General features: G+C 46.1%; 1 protein-coding gene across 3 annotated transcripts in view; it reads left to right on the forward strand.

Annotated features, from left to right (window-relative positions):
- The window catches only part of LOC120881148 (laminin subunit alpha-3-like), a 152477-nt gene extending 140074 nt beyond the window's left edge, over positions 1-12403 (forward strand). For all 3 annotated transcript variants that reach the window (XM_040264739.1, XM_040264738.1, XM_040264741.1), the window contains 7 exons: positions 2045-2228; positions 3920-4060; positions 6636-6795; positions 6908-7038; positions 9106-9199; positions 10956-11075; positions 11853-12403. In XM_040264739.1, coding sequence (XP_040120673.1) covers positions 2045-2228; positions 3920-4060; positions 6636-6795; positions 6908-7038; positions 9106-9199; positions 10956-11075; positions 11853-11998 — 976 coding nt within the window. In that variant the 3' untranslated portion in view covers positions 11999-12403. The remainder of the gene's footprint in view (positions 1-2044; positions 2229-3919; positions 4061-6635; positions 6796-6907; positions 7039-9105; positions 9200-10955; positions 11076-11852) is intronic.
- Positions 12404-14231: the final 1828 nt, after the last annotated feature.

The following is a 14231-nucleotide window of genomic DNA, read 5'->3' on the forward strand; positions in this document are numbered from 1 at the left end:
TGGTGGCTCAGCTGGTAAGGAATCCACCTGCAATGCAGGAGACATGGGTTTGATACCTGGGTTGGGAGGATCCCCTAGAGAAGGGAAAGGCTACCTACTCCAGTATTCTGGCCTGGAGAATTCCATGGACTGTATAGGGATAGGGGTTGCAAAGAGTCAGACACAACTGAGCGACTTCCCCCTTTCATCACCATTTTAACCTCTGGGTGAATGTAAAAAAAAAAAATTCTTTTCTCTCTGCCTTACCTTCCAATCCTCAGCAATAAAGACTCATAGCTGCAGTACAATATGCCAGGATTTGAAGCTACTGATGTCTTTTTGGGGTGTTAGTCAGTTAGTCTTTTCTGAAAGAAAATTGCTTTAAGAAATAATGCTGGAAAGCAAATGTCAAGTCCAATAACAAAGCCCACATATGTAAAGTACTTTAATTCTGTAGCAAGTTCTAATATCCTCCTCAAATTGGCTAACCCTCATTCTCCAAACCTCCGCACTAACACACAGCTTCACCAAGAGACATACTGAGCAGTGTCACCATCTGGTCGGTTTAATCTCACAAATATAGATTTCTTTTTCATTCTGAGGAACTCTACCCTCAAGGAAACTTGCAAATCTGAAGAATGAAAGTGCATCTCCAGGTTTGCTCAGCCTCACAGTATTAAAAACCAGAGAGATGTAACGGTGTCAGTATTTCTTCTACTTCCTGATTCTGCCTTCACATTTTCCATTTAATTCAATTCAGTAACTGTTTCTTAGGGCTTCCCAGGTGGCGGTGGAGGTAAAGAAGCCGCCTGCCAATGCAGGAGACAGATGCGGGTTCCATCCCTGAGTCGGGAAAATCCCCTGGAGGAGGGCATGGCAACCTGCTCCAGTATTCTTGCCTGGAAAATCCCATGGACAGAGGAACCTGGCTGGCTACAGTCCACTGAGCATGACTTAGCGAATAAACCACAACCAGAGCATCTACACACCACAGACCTGTCAAAGAATGAAACATCCATTGCTTCATTCTCAGAGCTCATCATGGTGCATTGTACATACGAGCCATTCATTAAATATTTGTTGAATGAATAAGTAAATGGAAGAATGGATATGAGTTTGCATAGAAAGTACAGCTTGCTTAGCCACATGTGCCTATGTGCAACCATCCTGCAAAGGAATATTAACTTTAACTCTCTGCTTTTACTGAGTGATGCTTGCTTAATTCCTGTTCCATCAAAGGTGAGATATTAAGGTCTGAGAAACATAAGGGTGGGCAAGAGAAGGTGGATCTGGACTTCTGTGCTTCTGTGTTAAATATGTCTTACAGAAAGAAAATGCCTACCCGATGCTTAACTCAAATCCTTGTTATTCAAGTTTTTCTCTGACTTTTCCTCGCAACTTTCTTTTCCCTGCGTGTATATGAAATAGAAAGCATATTCACTGGGTTTAAAAATCGAGGCTGCTCAGTGAAATAAGCCAGTTGCAAAAAGACAAATATTGTATGATTGTATTTCTATGAAACACCTAGAACAGTCAGATTCTTAGAGACAGAAAGCAGAATGGTGGTTGCTAGGCACTGCAGGGAGGAGGGAATACAGAGCTGTTGTTTAATGTGTAGGGAGTTTCAGTTTTAAACATGAAAAAAGTTCTGGAGATTTGCTGCACAGCAGTGAAGGTACTTAACACTTCTGAGCTATATTCTTAAAAATGGTAAAGATGCTAAGCTTTATGTTATTGTATTTTACCATAGTTTTCTAAGTAGGTCATCTTCTTCCTTGCCATTCACTGGGACTTACATCGCTAGCTGAGGTTGTCATAAAACTTCCTCTTATTCCCCAACACAATAAGGAAATTATACAACAAAACTTTTAACCACTGAAAAACAAGCTTTTAAAAACTCCCAAAGGAATAGGTTGTTTAATCAATTACATGCCTTAGTTTATTCACTTAAATTATGGAGTAGTGGGGGGTTGCTCCTCACCCTCTCTCCCGGCTTTAGAGATTTGGAGAAACACGACAAACCTCTTGTTTTCCTTCTTTGCCTTTTGCTGTCTTTCCCCCGCAGGTCACAGTTTGCCGTGGATGTGCTGACAACAGCGTCCAGAGGGCTCGTGTTTTATACGGGGACTAGGAGCTCCTTTATGGCTCTTTATCTTTCAAAAGGACGGCTGGTCTTTGCCCTGGGGGCAGAAGGGAAAAAACTGAAACTCAAAAGCAAAGAGAAGTGCAGTGACGGGAAGTGGCATACGGTGAGCTCTGGGGCTGCCTTAGAACCTCCCCCGGGCCAAGTTCACTGCCAGTAGCTGAAGACAGAAGTCTCAGCGTTCTTCCAGGCAGGAGGGCACGAGCACTGGGAGAGCACGTGTGGTCAGAGGCACCGAGCACCCCAGCATCTCAGCCCAGAGACTCCTGCACCTGCCATGCATGGATGTCATCCTAGATGCCAAGACGGGCTTTCCTCTCTGCTTCTTCAGATCCTCCCCCTCTCACAGCTCCGTGGACTGCTCCTTGCTTGTTCCTGTCCTTGCCCCCTGGACCATTTTTCTCCTTCAGAACAATTTCCAGGCCTCCAGACCCTTCTCTGAGTCTGGAATGCTTTCTCTAGAGCACAGGTATAAGGGCCCACATCCTCAGCATCTCATCTCTTGCCTAAAGGCATCCTGGGGTTAAAGAAATGCAGTTTAAGGCAAGTGTGTGCATGCATGCTAGATCGCTTCAGTCATGTCCGGCTCTTTGTGACCCTATGGACTGTAGCTCACCAGGCTCCTCTGTCCATGGAATTCTCCATGGCAAGAATACTGAAGTAGGTTGCCATTTCCTTCTCCTGGGGATCTTCCAAGTCAGGGATCGGACCCAGGTCTCTTGCATTACAAGCAGATTCTTTACCATCTGAGCCACCAGGGATGCAGGGTGAGGCAGGCCCAGGTCATTTAAGCACTGGATTAGGTGAGGATTTGGGATTTTATTCTGAGTCTCTGAAGCTTTTAGAGAGTCTAAAACTTAAAAAAAAAAAAAAAAAAGCATTACACGATCAGCTTTATCTTTTCAAAACCCTCTTTAGCTGAAGCATTTAAAAAGGAGCAAAAGTAGAAGACCAGATGGATGCCATTGCCTTTGGTTCAAGAGACCAAGGCAGAGGGGGAGAGAGTGGATGCGTCTGAAGGCAGAGCCCAGAGGGCCTCTTGACTCCTCTGGAAAGAGAGGAGTCAAGATGGAGTCCTGTGATTTTGGACCAGCATTGGGGTCAGTAGTGGAGATGAGATGGAGAAGATGTGGGGAAGGTGGATGTGGCTGGGGAAGAATGGTTCTGTTGTGAATATCCTTCGATCGAGTTGCCTGTAAGACATCCATGCCCAGGTCCAGGTGTCAGTAGACGCTGGAGGCCAGCAGTCACAGCTGGGCATCTACACTGGGGAGCCGTTAGTGAATAGTCTGGTAGCCATGAGGTAGCAGAGTCCACACCAGAGTCCAGGGATCCTGACTTTTAGCAAAGAGTTGAAAACACTTGCTCCTCTTGTTAGACAAGAAGTAGCCCTTGGTCTCTTCTCCAGGGGCCCTGCTCAGAGGAGCGTGTGGCTCTCCCTGTCTCAGCTCTGCACAAACTCTTCCTTCCCCTGCGTTGCATGGATGTGTGTTTACTTATGATCCTTTGACTCCAGTTATTTGTCTTTTGTCTAAGTTTCCAGGCCAGATATTTATTTTTGTTCATTTATGAGAATCTTTTTTTAGTTCATGTTTTAAGCTCACTCTGGTTAATATCTAACATAATCTCACAAAATAAGGATGATGAAAAACACTAGGGAAAAAAATCTCTGATTTTTTTCAAAGCTACTTGAAGGGATAGAAACATTTTTTTTTTAAATTCCTGTGACCACTAATAAACTACAGTGCCAGCTGTTGAAGGTAAGAATACAGTTAACTTATTTTCTTTATCCTTAAGGTGACATTTGGGCAAGATGGAGGCAAGGGGCGCATGGTTGTGGATGGTCTGAGGACTCGGGAGGGACGTCTGCCTGGAAATTCCACCATCAGCCTCAGAGCACCAGTTTACTTGGGATCGGCTCCATCAGGGAAGCCAAAGGTAAATAGGGGTGCTTCGGAGCCATAGATGAGAACAAGTCACCTTCTAAGTTTTATAAGATATTCAAGAGTATCAAAATACTTTATTTTAAAAACTGAATCTGTGTTTTAATGTTATTTAACATGTTATAAGATAAAATTATCCCAAGAACCAGTCTTGGGGAAAATTTGGGCTGAAGGGAAAGTCACCCGTCTGTCTGTCCCCAGGAGGAGGGGCAGGTTCAAAGGCCCCGATGGGGCTGTGGCCCTAGGGCTGAGCTCTGTCTCCTCCACGAGGCCAGAGCGCTCACTGCCCTGGTGACTTGGGGTGGCCGAACCCACCCATCACTCTTCTCCCATGTTTGCCCTTTTTGCTCACAAAGTGAACATGGGCCTGTTAACAGTTCCGACCCAGGGACTGTCTTCTGGCAAATGCGCTACCAGACGCTCAGCCCCTCCTGCCCCTTCCCTCTCCGTGGGCGCCCATTCTGGTGTGAGGGAAGGGATCAGACTCCATTCTGGGCTGGAAATGGATGTAATTAAAGCAAGGCAGTTCTGCCAGAGTGGGTTCTAGACGGTCAGGCTTACCTGGCCTTGCCTGTGATGTCTCCACAGGGCTCATCCTGCCCACTTGAGTTTTACACTGGGGTTTGGGCCAAAGCCCCAACCAGTCAAAGTACTGTTTTACTCTTTGTATATGGTAACTGCTATATATGTATCACAAGTAATATGTAACATAATTTATGTATTATCTACTACATTATAATGTATAACATATAATCTATGTATATATAATGTAACACATGTATAATGGATAACATGTTAATTGCTAAGGAGGTTACTCATTGCTTGTTTTTCTACAGCCTCTGTACCTGTTTCTCAGAGAAATCACAAGAGAGGGTAGCAATTCAGGGGCACAGTTTGGATGCTCTTTTGACTTGGGTAAATCACACTCAAGATCCTAAAATCTGAGACAACCAGTCGCACCCCACTTAAACATCCTTTACATGCAGGGTCCCGTTTGCAGCCTTCCTTCACCCCGAGGATGGAAACCACTGGGTCGCCCTCCTCCACGTCCTTTCAAAGGGCTGGCAACATCCAGTCCCCCAGTGGCTACCTCAAGACACACAGCATCTTTGGGGGATTCTGAGTTAGGTTATGGCCTATCCTGGAGGCTCTGAGCATCATGTCAGATACAGGCTCATCACTGTTCATGACGGCAAATCTGAAGAAATTAGAAATTTCACAGGAGGCCCAATCAGTACTCTGCTGTTGACGCCGACACCACATGCCTCTAGAATGCCATGGGATTCCCTTAAAATGATCGTGTCTTGTAGGATGTCAGAGTCCTAAAGGCATTTACTCCACAAGAGTGCTGAGGGATTTTATTCAGCGATTTATTAACTTTTTGGAGAATTTCATGGAAGTTATGGCTCCTCTCCCCGGAAAAATGCACTGAACTTTTGATATATAATTTAAGGGATCAGAGAACCCCAGAGGCTCATCCCCAGGCCCCAAGTGAGGAGCCCTTGTTCCAGGCCCGCTTTGGGCAGCTGTGGGGCTCCCCGCAGGCCCTTTGATTCCATCCCCTGTGTCTGATCTTAACCCCTCCAGCATTTGTGATTCATTGACGGTGCACTGGGCCCAACAATGTAGGAGCTTTTTTACACTTTATTATTTTGGGAATGTTTTGGCCTCTTTTTTCAGTCAGCTGCCCTGCCTTAAGCTATCACACGGGCTTATGAAACTCTAAAGTATTTTGTACCTGCAAAGAGATATGGAGATCTGTGAACTTGCAAGGTGGAAATTCCCCCTTGTTGCAGCTCTGATGGTGACCTGGGGTCAAGTCACCCCCTCTATTCTTTTTCTTAAGCTTTTTATTTTATATTGGTGTATAGCCAATTAATAATGTTGTGATAGTTACAGGTGAACAGGATAGGGACTCAGCCATAAATATACATGTAGCCATCCCCCCTTAAATTGCCCTCCTATCCAGGCTGCCATAAGTCATTAGGCATAGTTCCATGTGCTATATAGTAGGTCCTTGTTGGTTATCCATTTTAAATATAGCAGTGTGTACATGTTCATACCAAAGTCCCTATCTATCCTTTCCTCCCAGCAACCATAAGTTTGTTCTCTTAAGTCTCTGAGTCTCTTTCTGTTTTGTAAGTTCATTTGTATCATTTCTCTTTAGATTCCACATATAAGGGATGTCATACAGTTTTTCTCCTTCTCTGTCTGACTTACTTCACACAATCTCTAGGTCCATCCACGTTGCTGCAAATACACCCCCTCTATTCTTGATTCCATACCAGGTAGCCATCTCCACCGCCCCTGCTCTCTGCACCCACACCCCTTGGTTTCGCAACACCTTCAAACTTTGACCACCTACAAGACACCTGGTATCCATGTTTTCTGGCACCGTGGAGGGAGCCAGAATGGACCAGTCAGGCCCACCTGACTCTTGGAAGCAGGATGGATGGATCCCCCTCCTTCCTGCTTTTTTGAACAACTGCCCTCACCCTTGACCTTGGCTGCCTGTGCATTTCTGGGACCTGTGGGTCATGCAGTTTGCTTTCTCTTCTGCTTGGTTGCAGAGCCTCCCCCAGAACAGCTTTGTGGGCTGCCTGAGGAACTTTCAGTTGGATCTGAAACCCCTGGAAACCCCTTCTGCAAGTTTTGGGGTGTCTCCCTGCTTGGGTGGCTCTTTGGAGAAAGGCATTTATTTCTCCCAAGAAGGAGGCCATATCATCCTAGGTAAGGAGCAGTTTGGAAGCGTTTCAATCTTCATAGCCTTGATTCTGAAGAACTTTTATCCTTTTTCTTGAATTATGATGTGTTACGCGTTTCTTTAATTTTCTTTTGAAAGCTAACTCTGTGTTGCTGGGGCCAGAATTTAAGCTTGTTTTCAGCATTCGTCCGAGAAGCCTCACTGGAATTCTCATTCACATTGGAAGTCAACCCGGGGAGCACTTATGCGTTTATATGGAAGCAGGAAAGGTGTGTAGTCCTCTGATGACATGGGAAGGGGTGTGAATCTGTATTAGAACCACATTCTGTTCCTGGAGACCAAGGTAGGTGAAGTTATGGTAGAGTGGAATCCGATCTCGCGTTTAAGAGACATCACTTCAGGGCTACTCTTTTGGTTTAGCAAGCAATTTGGTCGTCTTGTTTCTTCATCTTTAAAGCTGGGCAGATGCAAATGGGCTCGGCTGAATTTCAGCTCCACCACTTAGTTAAATGGCCCTAGGGAACTTACTTAACCTCTTTCAGACTCACTTTCTTTATCTTTAAAAAGAGAATAGGACTTCCCTGGCAGTCCAGTGGTGAAGACTCTGAGCTTCTGATGCAGAGGGTACAGTTTCAGTCCCTGGTCAAGGAACTGAGATCCCACATATGGTGTGGCATGGCCAAAAAAGGGAAAAATTGAATTAAAACGTGGAGAATAATGCTTATATCTGAGGGCTTTCGCCCAACAGAAGAGAAGCTGCTCTATACTCAAAGCAGTTTCATTTTTCTCACCTCCGCTTCACCTTGTCACATCTCTCCTTTTATTCATAAGAGCAGGACCAGAATTCACGGGATGGATTTTCTCACCAGCTGTCTACACGGCGTTACACCCAGGCCCATGGCCCTGTGTCCTCTGGGTCAGTTTCCCCTGACCCTGTCTACACGGCGCACTGGCCTTTCTGGTCCCTGCAGTCAGGCTGGTCACCGGGTTTGCATCCAGCCTTCCTTCAGCTTTTCCTGGATTCCCTTCTTCAGTGCATGCTGCTGCTCCATCCTTCCCATCACTCACAGGCCTACTCCATATCTTATTTTTACCCCCCACTTTTACCTCTTACCTTTTAAAAAAATATTTATTTATTTATTTGGCTGTGCTGAGTCTCAGTTGTAGCATGAGAACTCTCAGCTGTGGCATGTGGGATCAGACCCAGGGCCCCTGCATTGAGAGCGTGAAATCTTAGTCACTGGACCACCAGGGAAGTCCGTCTCTTACCTTCTCAAAAACTCTTTAAATTCTTCCAGGAAGCTTCTCTCAATTAAGACAAGGCAAAGATTGATAATAACGCCATTTTCTTGTACCTCTAGCCTTCCAGTTTATTAAACATGAGGGAAAACTCTCAGGATAAAATATAGTAGCCCAAACTCTTGGATGCTTTTTTTATTAAGCTGCAGCGTGAAGTGTGAGCAGGCCTCTCGTGGGCCAGAGGAGCAAGCAGCTGTGCTTAACGGTGGTGCAGACAAGCCTCACTTTTCATGGGAGGGGTTGGGAAACGCCTCCAGTGAGAGCTTCTGGATAGGAAAAAATCCGACCCCCCGAAACAAAATCCAGACCCAGTAACCTTCCTAACTAACAGCTATGATACTGTTTAGCTTGAAAATTGCCCAAGAAGAGGCTGCACTGTCTGAGGACCTGCAAATTAAATGTAAATTATTTATCCACATGCTTATTTCAGTCCTCTCATTTCCTTGACCTTGATTCAGCCCATGGAGGATCCTGGCCCAGAGTGGGAATGTGAAATTCTGCCTATAGCATGTTGAATGCCTGACCCTGGCATGTGCCCAGAGCAGACTCGGTCGGTTAGCCTGCTGAATTCCTTGGATGAGAACCCTCCTGAAGGCCTGTGTTCATGGAATTATATAATTGGCTGGCCTTTTCAGCAACATGTAGGCCTCAGCCAGCATTTTTGCCTTTCAAATTTCACATGTCCTCCCAAACAATCCAACTATCGCATACTAATAACTCAGGCAGGTCTTGGAGGCTAATCAGTAACTTTTGAGTCGATCTGATGGGATCAAGGTTGAAGGTCAGAGGAAAAGCTCCTTGCCTTTGGCATCAGGTTCAGCCCAGGCCCTGGGTTTGCAGCTCCCATGCCTGAAAGGGATGCTGCAGAGAGATGCTTATGAAGCCTTGGCCCCCACGTGACTACCTGGTACGAGTGGGGACACCCATATTTCAAGGGCTCCTGGGAGGTCAGGGTGCAAGGGCTGGGAAGGGACATGGCAGGACATGGGCTCCACCTGCCTTTCTGAAGGAAACAGGAAAATGCATGTGTGTTCCAGGTCACGGCCTCTGTGGGCAGTGAGGCAGGTGGGCTCTTGACATCGGTGACACCCAGGCAGGCTCTGTGTGATGGACAGTGGCACTCGGTGGCAGGTATGATGTTCAGAAGCCTGTTGTTCACAGGCTGAAACAGTCTCCTTTCCCATTCGGGCTTGAATGTCCCAGCATGGTCTTGGTTCATCCATCCATTAGCATTTGACCAGGATCAGCCCACCAGGCTAACATTCTGGGAACCTGTCCCTTCTCACTCAGCCCCAGTCATATTTACATAATTCTTGGCTCTAGTTCTCCATAACACTTTGAGAGGTTTTTTTGTTTGTTTGTTTTTAAGCCTAGCAAACTGATAAGCTGTGCTTTTTTTAAAAGGTAGGATAACATTGTGACTTAGATTTTGGCTCTAAAGTCAGAAGTAACCAAGTTCAGATCTCAGTTTCAGCCCTTACCTATGAGACCTTGGGCAAGCTACTTAATTTCTCTTTATCTTCAGTTTTGTCATCAACACAATGGAGATAAAAATAGTGATACACCTACCAGGGTTGTGTAAATTAATGGTATAACGCATATAAAGTGCTTGCTGCTGCTGCTGCTGCTAAGTTGCATCAGTTGTGTCTGACTCTGTGCAACCCCATAGATGGCAGCCCACCAGGCTCTGCCGTCCCTGGGATTCTCCAGGCAAGAACACTGGAGTGGGTTGCCATTGCCTTCTCCGATAAAGTGCTTAGCAGTGTCCAATATATACTAAGTGCTCAGTAAATGTTTGCTCTTACTATTGCTAAAGTTCATTGTTGGGTTGTTTTTTCAACAACCATTTAATTTAATGCCGAAGATTTAGACAAACCACTTGACAGAGAACAGGCACAGCCTCTCAAATTGAATCTGGTATTTTATGAATAACTTACACGTATGAGTTTGGTGATATACTAAACTGTATTGGCTAGAATACCAGGGGCTTCCTTGGTGGCTTCCTCAGATGGTAAAGAATCTGCCTGCAGTGCAGGAGAGCTGGGTTTGATCTCTGCGTTGGGAAGATCCCCTGGAGAAGGAAACGGCAACCTACTTCAGTGTTCTTGCCTGCAGAACCCCATGGACAGAGGAGCCTGGTGGGTTGCAAAGAGTGGGACACAACTGAGCGACTAACACTTTCTTGGCTAAAAGCTAACTCCATCGCAACTGGTTAAGGTTTTTAACGTGGGAGGAGTTTTATTTAGAGGGTCAAGAGTCACTGTCTTTGAAGTCAGTTTTCAGAAGTCAGTCCATGCCTTCTTGGAAGGAACCATCATGGGAACCAAGCCTCCGGAGCACAGGAAGTGAAGTGAAGTGAAAGTCGCTCAGTCGTGGCCGACTCTCTGCGACCCCATGGTCTATACAGACCATGGAATTCTCCAGGCCAGAATACTGGAGTGGGTAGCCTTTCCCTTCTCCAGGGGATCTTCCCAACCCAGGGATCGAACCCGGGTCTCCCGCATTGCAGGCGGATTCTTTCCCAGCTGAGCCACAAGGGAACAGGAAACTAGGGCTTAAATCCCAGCTCATTCAGTGTGTAACTTGTCAAGCTCCTCAGTGGCTGAGGGGGATAGTCTTTTATCTAGGAAACGAATGAGAATACCTTCCTCACGGATTCATTTTAAGGAGTAAGTTCTGTCATATATGTGGGAACACCTACACAGCACCTGGTGCTGAGAAATTAGTTGAATTTGTGTTAAGGTCAATGGAATTCCCTCGAGCAGCACTCCCTCAGGTCCGACAGGAGTGAGTTAGAAAGAAGCCAGCGTTGGCGTGCAGATGTAGACACGCACAGTGGGCAGGGCTCTCCTCGGGTGACAGATCTGACCACCTCCTTTCCCTCCAGTCACCATAAAACAGCACATCCTGCACCTGAAACTGGACGCAGACGACAGCTACACGGCCGGACGACACCCCTTCCCGCCGGCCCGCCCGCTGGAGCGTCTATACATTGGAGGCGTGCCAGGTAACTCCTGTGCTGACTTCTCCTACACCGTGTACCTTGTCAACTCTTAACATGTCCATCTTAACCCAGCAAATGCGATGCCCCCCCACCCATGGCTCATCAGCAGGGCACCCATCAGCTGGACTATAGACAGTGAAGCCCTTTCTCCAGCTTATGGGAAAACCGATTGCCAGCAACAGACCATTCCCCAGCAGCCCAGGCCCCATGGCTGTGGCTCCCTAATGTCCCAAGCTGACGATTTAGTTATCAACCTCTCTTAAGAGGCCACATGAACCTAGGAGCCTGGTATCATAAAGAAGCAGACAAGGACCTCAGAAACTGGTCTCCTCCCGCCCCGGCCCAGGCACTTAGTTATGGTGAGTTATTAAGCCTCGTGGAGCCAGAATGGGGGAATCAGGCAGGTTGAGATGGAGTCAAGTTCAAGACTGGAAGTTTGCCTGGAAAGAGCCTCGTCAGTCTTCATTGTTTTATGTCCCTCCCAATGGTCTGGTTGTTAATTTTATAGCCTTCCATGACCCATGAAAGAGCACTAGAGCTCAGAGTCGCTGTCTGTTGATTTGGCTGTGGAATTTCCTTTGAAGGATGTGAAGAGTAACCTTGTGGTTGATTTCTCACAACACGGTGTGTGCTGGGTGCCCACTTAAGGCAGGAGATGACGGGGTGGCCTGAGCCCTGGGGTACCTTTTGCTTTAAGAAGATTGTCTCTCACCCCACTAAGAAAGCATTCACGCCACTAAATATGAATGATCCATCAAATGCACCTCCTTTTGCTTTCAGGGAATCTGAAAACCCCGAAGCTTCCTGTGTGGACATCCTTTTTTGGCTGCCTGAAGAATATTCAAGTCAACCACATTCCTGTCCCTGTCACTGGAGCCGCAGAAGTTCAGGGGACTGTCAGCCTGAATGGCTGTCCTGACCACTGACTCAGACCCCCTCACACAGCAAGGAAGTTCATCTCCAGAAGCACTAATGACCCAACACCCTTCCCTCTCCCTTCTCAAGGTCGTTCTTAACTTCAGACACCATCCGAATGCCTTTAATAGAAGATCTCACTTTTAATTCCAACCACATGTACCCATCATTTTGGCATTCAGTGCTGCGTATATATTTTAAATCAAAATCCCATTTCTTAAAGAGGGTCAACAAATTGTTACATGCGTCTGGTAATACCATTTTCCACTAAAAGTTCAGTGTCTTTTAAAGAACATTATTTTCCACTTGTTAAAAAAAATAAATATCTTTCAAAGCACTTTTAAACTACAAAAATTTTTACATGCGTCAAGATGTTATTATTTATGGGGTTGAATAAATGCAGTGTGCTCTTTAAATTATTATGTTTTATTAACATAAAACCATTGGCTTGATGGTCATTAATAATTGTATTAATTCTTCAGCACCTGTTCAGTGTGCTACATACAACACAGTCTTCTACAAATAATTATCAAACACATGCTAGTGAGGTACTGTGTGTGCTCAGTGTTGGGCCTACAGTCACATATGAGGAGTAATTACTTCTTGAAGGAATATGCAGTCTGACAGAGGAGACACACAATACTCACAAAACAGTAACAAACCGAATTAATGAACCTGTAACTCCACGTGACTTCCCACATACAGTCTGCTACCAACCAAGTCTAGATTATGATTTTCAATTCCTTGGGGGTAAAAGCTTTCTAGTAGAGGAGCTGAGATGGATGTACTATATGTACTATAATTAAGCTTTGCATGAAAAGCTAATGGAAGTCAATGGGAAGCAGGAATCAAATTTTATCTGCAAAATAATGAAACCATGTGGTAGACCAATACTTTTACCCGGCACCACTCCACTAGCAAAGAAGGCTGTGTAAGCATTTCTGTATCAGCTGCGTCATATTTGCTCAACAGGATTAAAATAGCAATTCTAAAATTCAGATATAATAATCCTATGTGGTATGCTTACAGCTACCTGCCCACTCCTCGGACACTGAGGCACATTACCTTCAACCCTGCGCTCTTTCATGACCCTCACACTGCAGTTCCACCATATCTATGCAAATATATCACTGCACACTGCAGTTTCTACCCACCATATCTATGCAGACATGAAATATTCTCCTGGAGAGGTAGCAAGGTGCCCATCACAGGGGTATTCCACACAGGCTGGCTGGTAGGCTTTAGAGCTGCTCTGCTGGGTCAGAGGTTGAATGTCATGACCTTAAGTCATATGCTTTCTAAAAAACATTGATTTTCAGATGAAAACTCCCAGTGGGTGATGACCTCCTGAACACTAATTAGCTGGCCGATTCTCTTTTCTGGGTTCCTGGTGTTGATCTAACTGAATCTGCAAAGTTATTCATTAGTAAATGTATTTTAAAGGAGCAATTGAATCTTCATTAATACCACTGCTTTTCCCTCCATTCTGTAGTAGCCGGAAGAACAGCCGTCCATCCGCATTTGCTGAGTATAATCCTAGCCACCAGAAGGCAACAGAGGGTATCACAGATGGAATTAGAGACCGAAAGCCCTCAGCGTGTCTCTACTCAGATTGTAAATGGGTGTTCTCTGAAAGGAGTGCTACAGGTCCTCACCTGGACCATGATGGGAATGATGTGTAAAGTGTGAAGTGCCATTCAGGTGCCATTGCTGGGGTGAGAGGCTTAGGGACCAGCAGGATCACCGGTGGTTGACCTGTTCACGATGGGTCCATGGTTGGTGTCATTTTGATCCAGGTGAATGGGGCCTGGAATGGAGAAAACCAGCTTGTATCTCCCCAAGTAAGTCAACCCAGGGGCGTCCAGTGACTGGAGTGAGCCTGTGCCTTCATGGTCTGTCTCCTTCACTATCTCCCAGGGCACCTCTTGACCTCATTTCTCAAGACATGGGGTGGCTGGGTTTTGGCCACACTCCTGATAACCCCGTGTCAGAGGACAGTGGCCCCAGGCAGGACATGCTGACCTTCCCGTCCTCCCAGAAGGGAAATAACCTCACTTCCCCAGAGACCTTTGACTCAGATCCTCTTTCCTCCTCCCTACCCCCACCCAGCACTGCCCTACCCAGAACCCCAAACCCTGCCTGCTGCCCTTCCTTACTGCCTCATCCACTCCCCTCTCTTCCAGCTCCCCAGTTCTCTTTTCACTCATTCCAAATTTGGGTGGGTCTGTGCCAGCCCCAGGAAGA

This window comes from Oryx dammah, unplaced genomic scaffold, assembly GCF_014754425.2.
Source record: "Oryx dammah isolate SB20612 unplaced genomic scaffold, SCBI_Odam_1.1 HiC_scaffold_22, whole genome shotgun sequence".
In the NCBI taxonomy this organism is placed as follows: Eukaryota; Metazoa; Chordata; class Mammalia; order Artiodactyla; family Bovidae; genus Oryx; species Oryx dammah.